At 48.4% G+C, this 17,162-nt stretch overlaps 1 protein-coding gene across 2 annotated transcripts in view; it reads left to right on the top strand.

Moving 5' to 3' along the window:
• The window catches only part of LOC120932432 (serine/threonine-protein phosphatase 2A catalytic subunit alpha isoform), a 293,164-nt gene that overhangs the window by 140,277 nt on the left and 135,725 nt on the right, over nt 1-17,162 (top strand). For both annotated transcript variants that reach the window (XM_040344785.1, XM_040344784.1), the window contains exon 5: nt 11,645-11,806. In XM_040344785.1, the coding sequence (XP_040200719.1) occupies nt 11,645-11,806 (162 nt within the window). The remainder of the gene's footprint in view (nt 1-11,644; nt 11,807-17,162) is intronic.

Below are 17,162 nucleotides of genomic sequence, written 5' to 3'. Positions count from 1 at the left end.
TCACATATCTTTGTGGTAAAAAAGCCCTCAGGGAAATACAGGTTAATCCTAAACCTAAAACCTCTGAACAGATCCATTTCATACAGGAAGTTCTGCATGGAATCGATTTACACAGTCAGAGCCCTCCTTCCCCTCAATTGTTTCATGGTATCTCTGGACCTCAGAGACGCATACTTGCACGTTCCGATCGCAGAGAGTTCTCAGAAATATCTGCGATTGGCCGTGGACCTAGAGGGAACGATTGTACACCTCCAGTTCCAGGCTCTGCCATTCGGGCTATCCTCCTCGCCCCGGATTTTTACCAAGATCCTGGCAGAACCCATAGCGTTTCTGCGGCTTCAGGGGGTATCCATCATAGCTTATCTGGACGACCTGCTTCTTTTCGCAGCCTCACCAGAGCAGCTATCCAGGGACCTGGAAGTGACCAAGAAGGTTCTAACGGACCTAGGGTGGTTGCTGAACTTAGAAAAGTCCAGTTTAAATCCATCACAACGGATCACTTACCTGGGGTACCTGCTGGATTCTACTCTCTCAAGAGTGTTCCTCCCGGTAGAGAAAGTCAAGAAGTTGGACAGAGCAGTGGCTTCCCTCAAAAACAATCAACAGGTGTCACTAAGGTCCCTGATGTCAACGCTAGGTCTGTTGACATCTGCCCTCCCAGCCGTGCAGTGGGCAGGTCTTCACTTTCGCCCACTGCAGGCCTTCCTACTAAGGGTCTGGGATCACAGCCTAGAAGCCCTAGACTCCTTGGTTCAGGTACCACTTCAGGTAAAAAGATCCCTCTGGTGGTGGAGGAAGGCCACCAACGTAACCCAAGGACGTTTGTGGATTATCCCGGTGTCTCGGGTGGTAACCACAGACGCAAGCGGCAAGGGCTGGGGAGCACACCTGGGATCCCTTCCAGCGCAGGGTACCTGGGGTCTCCAGGATCTGAAAAGATCTTCCAATTGGAAGGAGCTGAGGGCAGTGGGCCTAGCCCTCAGGTTCTTTCAGGAAGAACTCCAGGGGCACCACATTCAGGTGAGGTCGGGCAATTCATCGGCCGTAGCCTACTTAAACAAGCAGGGCGGCACGAGAAGCGAAAGTTTGTCGGCCCTGGCAGCAGAGATTCTGGGCTGGGCCGAGATCCACACCCTCTCCCTTTCAGCGGTCTTTCTGAGGGGGGAAAGAAACGTGACCGCAGACTTCCTCAGTCGAAGGCAGCTGAGGGAGGGCGAGTGGACCCTCAACCAGGAGGTCTTTCATCTCTTGAACAAGAGATGGGGAACTCTGGAGGTGGACCTCTTCGCCTCAAGAGAAAATGCGAAGACCCCCTGTTTCTTCTCCCTGAACAGGGGAGAAGGAGCAAGGGGGGTGGATGCCCTGTCCCAAAGCTGGAAGTTCGGAAGATGCTATGCATTCCCACCTCCGGTACTTCTGCCAGCAGTTCTGAGAAAATTCCAATCAGAGCACACCTCTCTAGTCCTGGTAGCTCCTTACTGGCCCAAGAGGGCATGGTTCTCAGTCCTCAAACAGTTAGCGGCAGAACCACCCTTATTTCTACCTCAACGAGAGGATCTTCTATCACAGGGCCCAGTCCTATGCCCACAAGTTCACAGGTGGAGGCTAGCGGCGTGGCTACTGAAGAAGCCATACTAAGATCCATGGGATTTTCCGAAGGTTTAATTGCCACCCTCCTTAATAGTAGAAAGAAGGAGACCCGCAAAATTTACAAGAAGGTTTGGCTTCGTTTCAACGAATGGTGTGTAAATTGCCCCTGTTCTGTACAGAGCCCCACGGCTGTCTTAGAATTTCTTCAGTGTGGGGCAGATAAGGGTCTTTCAGTTAACACCCTTAAAGGGCAGGTTTCGGCACTTACGGTGTAGTTAGAAAAACCTCTGGCCACCAGTCCCTGGGTAGTCAGGTTCTTTAGAGCACTAACCAGACAGAGACCAGCTCGAGGTCCACCCTTCCCCAGTTGGGACCTGTCTCTGGTGTTGCGTACCCTGGTGTTGCGTACCCTAACGGGTACTCCCTTTGAGCCCTTAGATAATTGTTCTCTAAGGGATTTAACCTTAAAAACAGCATTTTTGGTTGCAGTGACCACTGCTAGGAGGGTCAGCGAGCTAGAAGCTCTATCGATCAGACCCCCTTTTTGTGTTATTTTTCCGGATCGGGTCGTTTTTAAGACCGATCCAGCCTTTCTTCCTAAAGTGACTTCAAAGTTTCACAGGAGTCAAGATATAGTTTTACCCTCTTTTTGTTCCAACCCTTCGGGGGAAAGGGAACGTCGTTTCAGTACGTTAGATGTTAGGAGAAGTATCCTACATTACTTAGAGGTGACTAAACCGTTTAGAACAGACCTGGGCAAACTACGGCCCGCGGGCCGTATACGGCCCGGCGGACCTTTTAATCCGGCCCGCCGCCGCCGCTGCCACGTTAATCACCGCGGCGGGGAACATTACAGACAGCGTTCGTTTGAACAGCTGTTTTCCCCGCCGCGCATAGACACTCCCCCTTGGACGGATCTGTCCAATCGCGAGCAAGGGGGAGTCACATAGACACTCCCCCTTGCTCGCGATTGGACAGATCCAGGGGCGGACTGGCCTGGGTGACAGGCATGCATCTTCCCCCCGGGCCGCTCTAATGTTCTGTACAAGGGCCGCTGAGCTGGCTGAGAGCGGCAGCTCGGGGGGAAGACACGGCCGGATTTATTACTGCAGCAGCGATGGGCTCTGTTCTGGGCTGACAGCCTGACACAGTCTCTGTGTGTCTGAGTTCAGCCCAGCCCCTCCCCTCCCTCCTCCACACGAAGCTCTATCAGGGGGTGGGTGGATCTGCTTGCTCTTTCCCTGCCCACACTGGCAGCCCGTGTTGTCTGAAGAGGATATGTGGGAGGGAAAGTTAAAACAGAGCAGTCTGCTGCTCTGCTCGACATACACAGGCTTAAAAAAAAAAAAAAGAAGTGAGCCTCCTGGGACTGTCCATTGCCACCAAGTAAGTGACAAGTGACTGAGCCCCTCCTCCCTCCCTTCCTGCTCTCTCTCCCCCCCTCTGCATATTACCAGCAGCCTGTCATTACTAGCACTGCAGCCTGTCAGAGTTTCTTGCCCTCCTATGTTTTTTGATGTGGGTTCACACACACGTACGCTGCAGTTTGGTCGCAATGCTGGTGTACTGGCACTGTCTTGCTGCATGTTACCCCCGGTCCCGTTAGACTTCTATTAGGTTGTACCTTTTTGGTACATGTTCTGAAAGTGCACATAAAGTCCTGCATGCTTCATCTTTGGTGCAATTCCAGAAAATGCAGCAAAAACGCACAACTTAAAAGAAGTCTGAGGTACTGCGGCTATGGAAAACCGCCAGCACATCAGTGCAGTGGTGGCCTGTCTATTAAGGGTGCACAGGCGCTGCCCCCTCTATCATGCCACCCCCTATATGTAAAATTGATAGATTCCTGCCTTGCATGAATCTATCCATGGCCGCCGTGCCCAGCCCCTATTTAGGTGTCCGTGTCCGGAGGGGGTGTCATTTGATGGGGCACAGTGGCTGCGTTTGATGGGTACAGTGGCTGCATTTGATGGGGCACAGTGGCTGTATTTGATGGGGCACAGGGAACAGTGGCTGCATTTGATGGGGCATAGTGGCTGCATTTGATGGGGTACAGTGGCTGCGTTTGATGGGTACAGTGGCTGCATTTGATGGGGCACAGTGGCTGCATTTGATGGGGCACAGGGAACAGTGGCTGCATTTGATAGGGCACAGTGGCTGCGTTTGATGGGGAACAGTGGCTGCATTTGATGGGTACAGTGGCTGCTTCTGATGGGGCACAGTGGCTGCATATGATGGGGCACAGTGGCTGCATTTGATGGGGCACAGTGGCTGCATTTGATGGGGCACAGTGGCTGCATTTGATGGGGCACAGGGTGCAGTGGCTGCGTTTTATGGGTACAGTGGCTGCATTTGATGGGGCACAGTGGCTGCATTTGATGGGGCACAGTGGCTGCATTTGATGGGGCACAGGGGCTGCGTCTGATGGGTCACAGGGGCTGTGTCTGATGGGTCACAGGGGCTGCGTCTGATGGGTCACAGGGGCTGCGTCTGATGGGGCACAGGGGCTGGGTCTGATGGGGCACAGGGGCTGGGTTTGATGGGGCAGAGTGGCTGCGTTTGATGGGGCACAGTGGCTGCGTTTGATGGGGCACAGTGGCTGCGTTTGATGGGGCACAGTGGCTGCGTTTGATGGGCAACAGTGGCTGCGTTTATTGGGGTACCGTGGCTGCGTTTGATGGGCAACAGTGGCTGCATTTGATGTTTTTTTCTAAATTTTTTCAGTTTGCTTGCTGACTGCAGTACAGCCAGCCTGTCCTTTTTTCTTTTTGTCGATTACTGCTGGCTGCTATAGCTGCCGGAAGTGATCACTGTATTCTGATGGCTGGGAAACGTTCACCTCAGAGCACAGCACACACTGACACATTTCTCTTACGAAAGCTTGGTAAATCAAATGCCAGGCCTAGCATTACACCTGTGTGGCTGCAACCAAGTCTGGGCACAAGCCAGCACAGGCTCCTGGAAACGCAGGAGAGTGGCCAGTAAGAGGAAAGCTGGGATAGAACATTACTTGCATCATATCCATGCCGCTCCTAAATCTGCTCCACTGCCGCACCAGGCCCACAATGCCTTTAATCTGGTCCTGGGGGCCAGTGCATAGGCCTGTGCCTGCACATGCACTGCACTACCCACACAGAGAGAGGGACCACTTCACATTGACCGCACAGAGAGAGAGACTGCGCAACATTGCTTCCAGAGAGAAACGGCCATGTGGATCGATTTTTCTCTCTGTTCCGGCAATGTGAAACGGTTTCTCTCTGTTTAGGCAAATTCTGGAAATGTGGGCAATGTGGAGAAGTCTCTCTCTCTCTGCGGGCAATGTGGAGCAGATGGATGGTGAGCTGGTATAGTGGGCCACTTGACTAGACTTGCCCCCCAGGCCTAAGGCTGCCAGCCCTCCCCTGGTCTGTCCCCCTCCTGTGTCATGTCCCCAGCGTCTGTCCCCCTCCTGTGTCATGTCCCCAGCGTCTGTCCCCCTCCTGTGTCATGTGCCCAGCGTCTGTCCCCCTCCTGTGCCATGTCCCCAGCCTCTGTCCCCCTCCTGTGTCATGTCCCCAGCCTCTGTCCCCCTCCTGTGTCATGTCCCCAGCCTCTGTCCCCCTCCTGTGCCATGTCCCCAGCCTCTGTCCCCCTCCTGTGCCATGTCCCCAGCCTCTGTCCCCCTCCTGTGCCATGTCCCCAGCCTCTGTCCCCCTCCTGTGTCATGTCCCCAGCCTCTGTCCCCCTCCTGTGCCATGTCCCCAGCCTCTGTCCCCCTCCTGTGCCATGTCCCCAGCCTCTGTCCCCCTCCTGTGTCATGTCCCCAGCCTCTGTCCCCCTCCTGTGCCATGTCCCCAGCCTCTGTCCCCCTCCTGTGCCATGTCTAACAAGTACTCGTACCAGTTTTCCAACAATGATATTTACTGCTTTTTATAAAGAAATACAATTGATTTTATGCAGTATTGAGTTTAGCCTTTTGGCCCGGCCCTCCAAAATATTTTTAGTTTCTCATGTGGCCCCATCGAAAAAATAATTGCCCACCCCTGGTTTAGAAGGTCAGACTCAATATTTGTTTTATTTTCTGGAACCAGGAAGGGATGCAAAGCATCTAGGCGCACTATTGCCAGGTGGCTAAGACTAAGCATTGGGCAAGCATACACTTTGGCTGGTAGGGAAATCCCTACAGGAATAAAAGCACACTCCACTCGAGCGTTGGCAACCTCTCAGGCAGAAAGAGCTGGAGCAACGCCGGAACAGATTTGCAAAGCAGCAACATGGTCCAGCTACACCACCTTTGTTAAACACTACAGGGTGGACCTGGTTTCGGCAGGTGAGCAAGCCTTTGGGCGAAAGGTTTTGCAAGCCATAGTCCCACCCTAGTTGGTAAGTTCTCGATTATCCTCTCAATTGTGGGCTGTCCTGAAAGACGGGAAGGGAAAAATAGAGTTACGCTTACCGGTAACGTCTTTTCCAGTAGTCTTTCAGGACAGCCCTGGGTACCCACCCGAATAGAGGAAGTCTGATTTCAAGACCAGGACATGATGTTGATATGTAATAGTATGTTATTAACATGTTCTTGTGTCTCCCCAGCTGACCGGAGGTGCTCGTATAAAAACTGAGGTCTGGCAGGGGGAGTGAGAAATTTATGGGCTGGCGCAGTGTTTCCTAGAGGAAGAGGAGGAGTATCTCTCAATTGTGGGCTGTCCTGAAAGACTACTGGAAAAGACGTTACCGGTAAGCGTAACTCTATTTTTTGTAATCACGGTGATCCTGTGAAGATTGCCTGCTTGCACTTTTGGAGTTTATTGCACATCGGTATGAAATATGAACTTTTTGGAAGACTTTATTTTGTACCAGACTTTTGCACTTTTATGCACATTGATGTCAGTTGCACATTTATATATTTATTTACTGGATTTTTATCCACCTGTTTTATATGGGTTACTGATTGCCTATTTCACCACCTCTTCTTTTTTTTTTTTGTCCACTTGGTTTATTTTTCACTGGAAATGCATGTTTGGACATTTTATTAATTGATCAGTTTATTTTATCAATTATCCTTCTGGTTAGTATAATGTTGTTCCAGCAGAGGTCCGAATCGCATTTTTGTGTGATGACTCGTATTCTTTACATCACAGCCCAGGTGTGCAGGTACACCATTCATTTAAACGTGATGGAGTGAGTATTACCGCGCTTACCACGAGTGGGGGGAGGGGAAAAGGAAGGGGTACAGCTGCTGCACTGAATAGTGTATCAAACCAGGAACGAATGAAGAATAAAGGGGTAGTGCTGCGCTGTGAATAGGGAATAGGATAACATGCAGAGGAAGTGTAGCAAATCCTTATATATGGGAAAATATAGTCTGGCTACTAATCATGAGTGGCAATAATGAAGAATGATACCGGTATACCATACAAATAAATATCATCAAAATAAACGTGCTACAATGCAGCCAAAGCTAGCTGAAAAAATGTGTAGTACAGAGTGACAGTGTCGTATAGTGAAATAAGTAATGACAAATGTACTGATACACAATAAGGTGTACAGCGTGCAAAGCACACCAGTGACTGTAATAAACTAGGTTAAATGTCCATGCAGCAGATAACTATAAACATAGCAGCAGGCAAAATCCAAAATAATAGCAGCAGGCAAAATCCAAAATTAAAAGTGCTGGTGTAGATGCCAAAGTGACGTGAAAAGGGGTTGATTTCCGGTGTTTTCTTCAGAGTAAGTGAGGATGTCCCCTTACCTTACTGCTGTAAGGTAACAGCATAAAAGCCCAGGTACACTTTTCTTATCATATCCACATAGGGTGTCATCAAAATGGACTGTAATTGAAAAAAGTAGATCCCTCTCGGTAGTCACGTCCAAACAGTGACAATGACTCGCACCCAGGGAGATAAAAGTGCCAATAGTGCAGTATCCATTTAAAAGGGGTTTATTCAAACAAAATACACTAGGTACTCACATTGTTGTGATAAAAAAAGGCATATAAAAACAGAGCGTTCGCCGACGTCACCTCCGGTACCTCTTGGTGGACTCTTTGTAATACTCTTACGCGTATTCGTCACTTCTCGTAACTTCTTGTGTATCAGTACACACTTATTGTGTATCAGTACATTTGTTATTACTTATTTCACCATATGACACCAGCACTGTCACTCTGTACTACACATTTTTTTTCAGCTAGCTTTGGCTGCATTGCAGCATGTTTTATTTTGATGATATTTATTTGTATGGTGTATATGGTGTATATGGTGTATGGTATCGGTATCATTCTTCATTCTTGCCACTCATGATTAGTAGCCAGACTATATTTTCCATATTTTTCCATATATAAGGATTTGCTACACTTCCTCTGCACGTTATCCTATTCCCTATTCATTTAAACGTGCTGCTGTACCTTCATTTTCTGCTGGAAAAGGTCCTGACACCAATAAAGCAGCTGCAAGGAAACCACATGGTGCGTTTTTTATACTATGCAATTTCAATGTGCAGGAAACAGTATTTCTGTGTGTAAAAGTTAATTGTACCCATGCACATTTTCTGCGCAGCACCTCATTGTGTGCGCCCCACAGCACAGTCCCGTTCAAATCCCCACACAGCACTGCCCCCTTTACGTGTGTGTATCTCTATCTCTATCGACAATCCTAGACTGAAGACAGAGGCACAGGAGGGAGCTGCTGGGTTAACTTCTCATATTGGCAAGCTGGGGATGGGTTGCTAGGACCACCCCCTGCATCCTTGCAGCCATTCGCCTCCTGGTTAACATAAAAAGTTAATTCAGGCAGCTGCCGCCCTCCATCCAGCATTGTCCCACCTATCGCCATATGCTCTGCTAATGACAGAGGCTGGGGACAAAAGCGGCAGCTAAATGGCACGATCGCTGTGACTCTGCTTGGATCTGGACCACTGTTCACCATTGCCATAGTGATGCTTTCTTTAGAACTTGCTGGCACTTTGGGGGTGGTGGTATTAGAACTTATGGGTTTATTTTGCAGTTATTATTCATTCCCAAAAATTCTGTGCAAATCTCCCCAAAAAAATGCATAGCATTACTAGCTCATTATGAATTCCTTACCTGAGATCAAAGCCCCCACAGCGGTCCTCGTTCCCCTCCTCCGTCGCCACCATGTCCCTGGTGCTGTGATTGGCTGGAGCTGCAATGACGTCACTCCTGCGCAATGCGAGCGGGAGCCGCCACTAACAGCATGATCGCCGTTAGTAGCGGCACACTCGGTGAGCCTGTGCACCGTTGTCTATGGCGCATGCGCCGTAGACATCGGTGCCTGTCTATTGCAAGTATCTGTTTTGGGAGATATTTCTTGTACCTACAGGTAAGCCTAGATTAAGGCATACTTGTAGGTAAAAGTGGTCTGTAAGGGTTTACAACTACTTTAATTTCTAGGCCATTTTTTTGCGATACGGCACTGCATCACTTTAATTGACAATTGTTGTACCCAAACAAAATTTACGTGTTTTTCTTTTGGTGGTATTTGATCCCCTCCTACAGGTTTAATTTTTTTTGCGCTATAAACAAAAGACCAATTTTAACCACTTCCCGCCCGGCCTATAGCCGATTTACGTCCGGGAAGTGGTTGTGAAATCCTGACAGGACGTTCACGAACGTCCTGCAGGATTTCGTGGGGGCGCGCAGCGTGGCGATCGGTGATGCGGGGTGTCAGTCTGACACCCTGCATCTCCGATCTCGGTAAAGAGCCTCCGGCGGAGACTCTTTACCACGTGATCAGCCGTGTCCAATCACGGCTGATCACGATGTAAACAGGAAGATCCGTCGATGGCTCTTCCTCACTCGCGTCTGACAGACGCGAGTATAGGAGAGCCGATCGGCGGCTCTCCTGACAGGGGGGGTTCGCGCTGATTGCTTATCAGCGCAGCCCCCCCTCGAATCGCCACAATGGGACCACCAGGGAAGCCCACCCTGGACCACCAGGATGGGCAAAAAAAAAAAAAGCATGAAAAAAAAAAAAAAAGTTACAAAAAAAAGATGCCAATCAGTGCCCACAAATGGGCACTGACTGGCAACCTGGGTAAATCACCTGTGCTGCCCCACAGTGTCCATCAGTGCCACCCCAGTGTCCAGTGCCCATCCATGCCCAGTGCCCACCTATCAGTGCCCATCTGTGCCACCCATAAGTATCCATCAGTGCCACCCATCTGTGCCGCCCATGAGTGCCCATCAGTGCCGCCTATGTGTGCCCATCAGTGCCGCCTATGTGTGCCCATCAGTGCCGCCTATGTGTGCCCATCAGTGCCGCCTATGTGTGCCCATCAGTGCTGCATACCAGCGCCGCCAATCAGTGCCACCTCATCTGTGCCCGTCAGTACTACCTCATCGATGTCCATCGGTGCCATCTCATCGGTGCCCATCAGTGCCACCATATCAGTGCCCATAATTGAAAGAGAAAAACATATTTACAAAAAAATTTACATTAAAAATTAAAAACATAATTTTTTTTCAACATTTTCAGTCTTTTTTTAGTTGTTGTGCAATAAAAAAAAATCGCAGAGGTGATCAAATACCACCAAAAGAAAGCTCTATTTGTGGGGGAAAAAAGGACGCCAAATTTTGTTTGGGTACAGTGTAGCATGACCGCGCAATTGCCATTCAAAGTGCGACAGTGCTGAAAGCTGAAAATTGGCTTGGGCGGGAAGGTGCGTAAGTGCCTGGTATGGAAGTGGTTAAAGAGAATTTTATTTTAATTTTTTTTTTTTTTTTACTTTTTGCTATAATATCCCAACATTTTTTAAAATTTCTTCATTTTAGGCTAATATGTATTCCACATATTTTAAAAATAATCGTAATAAGCGTGTATCGATTGGTTTGCATGCAAGTTATAGCTGGGATAGATGTATGGCTTTTTTTTTTTTTTTTTTTTTACTAGTAGCTAAGTAGAGCTAAAAATAGCCACTGATTACTGTATAAATGTCACTGGCAGGAAAGGGGTTAATTATTCCCTATGGAAGTGTTTGTGGGGGAGTATACTGATGGAGTAGAGTGCGCTGTTCCTGATCACTAGGAACAGCAGATCTTTCTACTTCCCTGTCAGAACATGGATCTTCCGGTTTACATTGACAGATCCCTGTTCCAGCTCCCTGAGGAGCGATCACAGGTAGCCGGCGGACATGCATATCTGCTCCAGCGCTGCGCGCATTCCCTCGAGCTCTTAAAGCTTCTGACGTACAGCTACAGTGATTCATGCAGCCATGCCTAACCGATTGTGGCGGCTGGTTGGCAATCAGTTAAAGCAGAGTTCCACCCATTTAAAAGTCAGCAGCTACAAAAAGTGTAGCTGCTGACTTGATAAACACTCTCCTGTCCCACGGTCCAGCGATGCGGCCGCCCGAAGCCTCACTCCTCTCCAGGGTGTCGACATTGCAAGTGTGGGCGCCCAGCTGTGACAGCTTGCGGCTTCATATCCGAGCTGCGCTGTCTTGAATGGCCGGACAATCTTTTGTGACGTGTCCCAAAAGATTGCAGGGAGGGGGAGAGGAACTTCTGCTCGGCGCCTGTCAAAACCAGGTACCCGCTCCTACCCCCACCCCAAAAAAAAAATGGCATGCCAGGGGTTTTCTTAAAGCGGAAGTTCCATCTTTAAGGGGAAAAAGTATAACTATTTAACCTCTGCATGTGCTTGGGCAATTTAAAACATTCTGGACTTGACACCAAGCTTGTTTTATTTTTTTTTAAAGGTGGCGAGCAGCTGTTAAATCAAGGTGATCCTGGCCACTTGATCACTGGGGAGCATGGGACCACATACACATGTGTGCTTTGCTTGTATGTTAATTACATATGTGCCACATGTAAGGTGTCGCTGCAAAGGTCTCTGAGAGCAGTAATTCTAGGGCCATAATTCATAACACTAAACTGATGGCCTGTAAGGGTTTTTAAAATGTTGCCTTTATAAAACGTAAAAAAAATTCCCCGGTTGTGAAGTACTGTATACTCTGTTTTGTTTTGCTAAAGTGTTAACTTTTTTTTTTTTTCTCGTAAAAGGCTGTACATGAATAAAACTGAGTTAAAGGACTTTTTTTTTTTTTTTTTTTTTAACAGGGGCCTATGTGTGACCTGCTGTGGTCTGACCCAGATGACCGTGGTGGTTGGGGTATTTCTCCAAGAGGGGCTGGCTACACATTTGGACAGGATATTTCTGAAACATTTAACCATGCCAATGGCCTGACTCTGGTTTCTAGAGCCCATCAGTTGGTGATGGAGGTGCGTGCTGACTAGTTATTCTACTGTAACAAATAACTGATACTTAAACATCATTAAAATAAGTTTGATGTGCTTAAGCCACTATCGTCTTTATATCATCCCCTCTGTCAGATAAAAAGCTGTATGCTAGTGCCTGTGCTTTATAAAAAAAAAATGCTGATTTCTACCGGTTTTCACAGCATCTCCCAGCGTTCGTGTGGCTCCAGGCTCTCTGCTCTCCCTGCCTGATGGCTCCAATGGGCAGGGCTGAGATTCCCCTGCTGGCGTCGGGTGGGGAGGAGAGAGAGACTGGGGTCACGTAATCGCTGGGAGATGCTGTAAAACAGGTAGAATTTGGCGATAGATTTTCTCTCTATAGATATCGGAGAGAGGTGTGTGTGTGGAGAGGTGTGTGTGTGTGTGTGTGGAGAGGTGTGTGTGTGTGTGTGGATATAGGGATGTGTGTGTGTGGATGGATATAGGTGTGTGTGGATATAGGTGTGTGTGTGTGTGTGTGTGTGTGTGTGTGTGGATATAGGGGTGTGTGTGTGTGTGTGTGGAGAGGTGTAGGGGTGTGTGTGTGTGTAGAGGGGTAGGTGGGTGTGTGGAGAGATGTGTGTGTGTGTGTGTGTGTGTGTGGAGGGGTAGGGGTGTGTGGCGAGGTGTGTGTGTGTGGAAATGGGTGTGGGGGGTGTAGGTGTGTGTGTTTAGGGATGTGTGTGTGTGGGGGGTGTAGGTGTGTGTGTTTAGGGATGTGTGTGTGGGGGGGGGGGGGAGTAGGGGGGTGTGTGTGTGTGTGTGTGTGTGTGTGTGGAGAGAGAGGTAGGTGTGTGTGTGTGGAGAGAGAGGTAGGTGTGTAGATAGAGGTGTGTGTGTGGAGAGAGGTAGGTGTGTGTGTGGAGAGATAGGTAGGTGTGTAGATAGAGGTAGGTGTGTGTGTGTGTAGTGAGAGAGAAGTAGGTGTGTGTGTGTGTGGAGAAAGAGGTGTGTGTAGAGAGAGGTAGGTGTGTGTGTGTGTGGGGGGGGGGGGGGTGTAGAGGGTGTGTGTGTGTGGGAGGGGGGTTGGGGGGGAAGGTGTGTGTGTGTGTGTGTGTGTGTGTGTGGAGAGAGAGGTAGGTGTGTAGATAGAGGTAGGTGTGTGTGTAGTGAGAGAGAGAGAGAGGTAGGGGTGTGTGTGTGTGTGTGTGTGTGTGTGTGTGTGTGTGTGTGTGTGTGTGTGTGTGTGTGGAGAAAGGTAGGTGTAGGGGTGGGTGTGTGTGTGTGTGTGTGTGTGTGGAGAGAGGGGTAGGGGTGTGTGTGGCGCTATAGCGCCTGCAATACGCCCTCAGTGTGAAAGGGTTTGCAGTGCCTTGAAATTTTCCACATTTTATGTTGCAGCCAAAAACATAAATGTATTTTATTGGGATTTTATGTGATGGACCAACGAAATGTGTGTGTGTGTGTGTGTGTGTGTGTGTGTGTGTGTGTTTTTTGTGTTTTTGTTTTGTTTTTTCCTAAAAGCAAAATGCTATGTGTGGCGGAAAACTAACCCTGCACATCACCCTGAAGACACCATCTCCACCTTCAAACATGGTGATGGCAGCATAATGTTGTGGGGATGCTTTTCCTCGAGGAAAGGGAAGCTGATCAGTTGATGGAATGATTACAGGTCTGCAAAGATATGAGACTGGGGTGAGGTTCACCTTCCAGCAGGACAATGGTCCTAAACATACAGCCCAGTCAAGGTCCAGCCCTAAATCCAATTGAGAATCTGTGGCAAGACTTGGACCCCTTTCACACCAAGGCTTTTTGCAGGTGCTATAATGCTAAAAATAGCGCCTGCAAAGCACCCTGAAAGAGCCACTGCTGTCTCTCCAGTGTGAAAGCCCCGAGGGCATTCACACTGGAACGGTGAGCTAGCAAGACGGTAGAAAATAGTCCTGCTAGCAGCATCTTTGGAGTGGCGAAGGAGTGGTGTGTGTGTGTGTATACCGCTCCTCCACTGCTCCTGCCCATTGAAATGAATGGGCACCGTGGCTATACCGCCAGCAAAGCGCCGCTGCAGTTGTGGTTTTACACTTTCTTGGCCACTAGCGGGGGGTAAAAGCACCCCGCTAGTGGCTGAATAGCGATGCAAAATTGACAGTAAAGCTTGGCTAAAAATAGCGGCGCATTACCACCGACGCACCCACCGCCCAAGTGCGACAGGGGCCTTGGAGCCCTTTCTCACTTTGCAGGCGCTTTGGCTGCACTGCCCATTGATTTCAATGGGAAGGGGCGCTTTAGGAGTGGGGTATTCCCTGCTACTAAAGCTCCTCAAAGAAGCTGCTTGCAGGACTTTTTTTGGACGTCCTGCCAGCGCAGCACCCCAGGGCTCGGCTTTCAGACTGGGATTGCAGATGAGGCGCTTTTTTTTTTTTTCAGGCGCTTTTACAGGTGCCATTTTTACCGCTAAAGCAACTGAAAAGCGCCTCCAGTGTGAAATGGGTCTAAAATTGCTGTTCAGACACTCTTTATCCAGTCTGACAGAGCTTGAGCTATTTTGCAAAGAATGATGGGCAAAAATGTCACTCTAGATGGGCAAAGCTCGTTAGGGACATACCCAAAGTCTTGCAGGGAAAGGTGGAAAAGTATTGACTCGGAGGGCTGAATACAAAGGCACGTCACACTTTTCACATTTTATTTGTAAAAAAATAAATACATTTAAAACCATTTATCCTTTTCCTTCCACTTCATAATTATGTGCCACTTTGTAACAAGATAAAACAAGGTGCACAGGTGGCCTAATGGCACACCTCGGCGCCAAAAAACGTTTCCAATAAACTTTTCCTAGAAATGTTGCCTACATAGAAGTAAATCTTAGCCACTATGTTGAATAAGATAATGCCTTGCAGGTGTAAAAAAAATAAAAATCCAATGAGCTAGTATGCACCGCATATTAGCTCATTATGAAATACTTACCTCGGAACGAGGTGTAGGCAACTTACCTGGTCCACGCCGAGCGTGTCTTCCGGGTATCGCCGCTCCAGCGCTGTGATTGGCTGGAGCGGCGATGACGTCACTCCCGCGCATGCGCGCGGGAGATTTCTTTCCGGCATGGGCCGACGGCGGCCGGCCCTTCAGCCGAGGATCCCCCCTGCGCATGCGCTGCTGCAATCAGCGGCGCATTGCGAGGGGAATATCTCCTAAACCATACAGGTTTAGGAGATATTCTTTATACCTACAGGTAAGTCTTATTATAGGCTTACCTGTAGGCAAAAGTAAAAAATGTGGGTTTACAACCACTTTAATTGCGTCAGGAGCTACTATAAAAAATATCCAAATAAAAATAGCATTTAAAAAGTCCAACACATCTTATGTCCTTAAAATGCCATAGCAGTGCTCATGTCCGTCCATCCACATGTGACAAGCTTTTATAATTCCACATACAGGAAAGGTCAAATTACTAATTTTAAATGGGTGAAGCTCTCATTAGTGATCCTAGTTATCACTCGTGCACCACATACTAAGAAAGCCAACACATGAGTAACGTGGATATTATTTTGTACGCCTTAAGGTAATCCTTTGCTGTCACTTTAACCACTTAAGACCCGGACCATTATGCAGGTAAAGGACCTGGCCAGTTTTTGCGATTCGGCACTGCGTCGCTTTAACTGACAATTGCGCGGTCGTACGATGTGGCTCCCAAACACAATTGTCGTCCTTTTTTTCCCCCACAAATAAAGCTTTCTTTTGGTGGTATTTGATCACCTCTGCGTTTTTTTTTGCGCTATAAAATAGAGCGTCAATTTTGGAAAAAAAATCAATATTTTTTACTTTTTGCTATAATAAATATCCCCAAAAAAGATATAAAAAAAAACGTATTTCTCTTATCGTCCATGGACGGTCACGGCTCCATAAATCTTGACAAGTGGGTTATGTTCCCTGTTTACAGGAGAGGACTAGGCAAAAACATGTTAAATAGTTAAATACATGTTACATTAACAGAGTTGAACAGCCCTGCCCAGGGGGCGGTCCCTCCAGACATAACCCTCCTCACTAAAGCATATGCAGCCTCAGTTTCGTTCTGCCTAGCAAAGGAGAAGGGCCTATGGCTCCCTTTGGGCCCAGCGCCCTGAGGAAAAGATTTTATTTTTTATTTTGTCTTTTTGACTGCTATTAACTGTTGGCTGAGAGACAGGCTGGATATTATAGATCCTTGTAGTCTTCTCAGTTCGGCCAGCGAGCTTGAGCACACCTTTGCAAAGAGGCTGAGTCTGCCACAACATGCCCCATGACTCTTGGGGTGGCCAGTGAGCTTTGCTCCGAGGTCCGCACATGACTGGGCTGTGGTGTTGTCTCACCCACAGTAGAACGGACCGACGGCTACCTCCCATTGCGGTTGTATGCCTGTCTGGAATGACCCCCACCCCCCCGGGTCGGCGCAGCAGGAGTGGTGGTTTTTTTTTTCTGTTCAGTCTGAACTGGGCCCTGGGAGTTTTTTACTAATGGAGTCAGTGTAGCTTCAGTTTGTCTGCAAGGACAGGTGCTGCATGCACCTACATGTTTACACATTATCTAAATGTCTTAAGCTACGGAGCAGTATCTGAGTCCTTCCCAGGGCTGTGGAGTCGGAGTCGAGGAGTCGGGGGAAATTTTGGGTACCTGGAGTCGGCAAACAATGCACCGACTCTGACTCCTACTAAATTTAGATTGGAATAAAAAAAAAAAAGCAAGTTTAAATGTCCCAATTCACAAAAAGTTATAATTAATGACTTCTCTACTGTAAGAATAAAGACCAATGCATGCAGTGCCTCACGTTAAGTGACCGTGAAGAAGCATGCTTTTCATGTGCTTCACTATATGGCACGCAACGCACAATTAGGAGCTGCAATACTTATTCTTTGCATAGTGTTGTGTTCTGCTTTTACAGGGAACGCAGCGTCCATGTGTAACCTAGCCTCTCACTGATAAGGGATTAAATAAATATGTTTTTCTTTATCGTACATCACGGGACACAGAGAAGCATAGTAATTACTATGTGGGTTATAGAGAGTACCTTCAGGTGTGGACACTGGCACGCCCTTAAGGCAAGAAGTTCCCTCCCCTATATAACCCCTCCCATACCGGGAGTGCCTCAGTTTTTTGCCAGTGTCTAAGGTGTTGGTCACGAGTGAACATGTGCTCCAAGGAGCTCCACTGGAGGGATCCATATTGGATGTAAAAAGCCTCCATGAAATCCGGATCCGTCCAAAGTGCTTCTGAGCCAAAGTGGACGGTACCCGGGCCCCGGTTAAGAAGAACGGGGTTTGGCCTGTAATGCTTCTCTTTGAGAGCTGGATCCTGGTTATTCAGTACTTTGGTCAATTTCCTAATACCAAAAGTTTACTGACAGGGTGCGATATGGGTCCAGGGGTGT

The sequence above is a fragment of the Rana temporaria genome, chromosome 3 (assembly GCF_905171775.1).
Source record: "Rana temporaria chromosome 3, aRanTem1.1, whole genome shotgun sequence".
Classification (NCBI taxonomy): domain Eukaryota; kingdom Metazoa; phylum Chordata; class Amphibia; order Anura; family Ranidae; genus Rana; species Rana temporaria.
The sequence above is the reverse complement of the archived record's forward strand: the minus strand, read 5'-3'. Positions and strand labels throughout refer to the sequence as shown.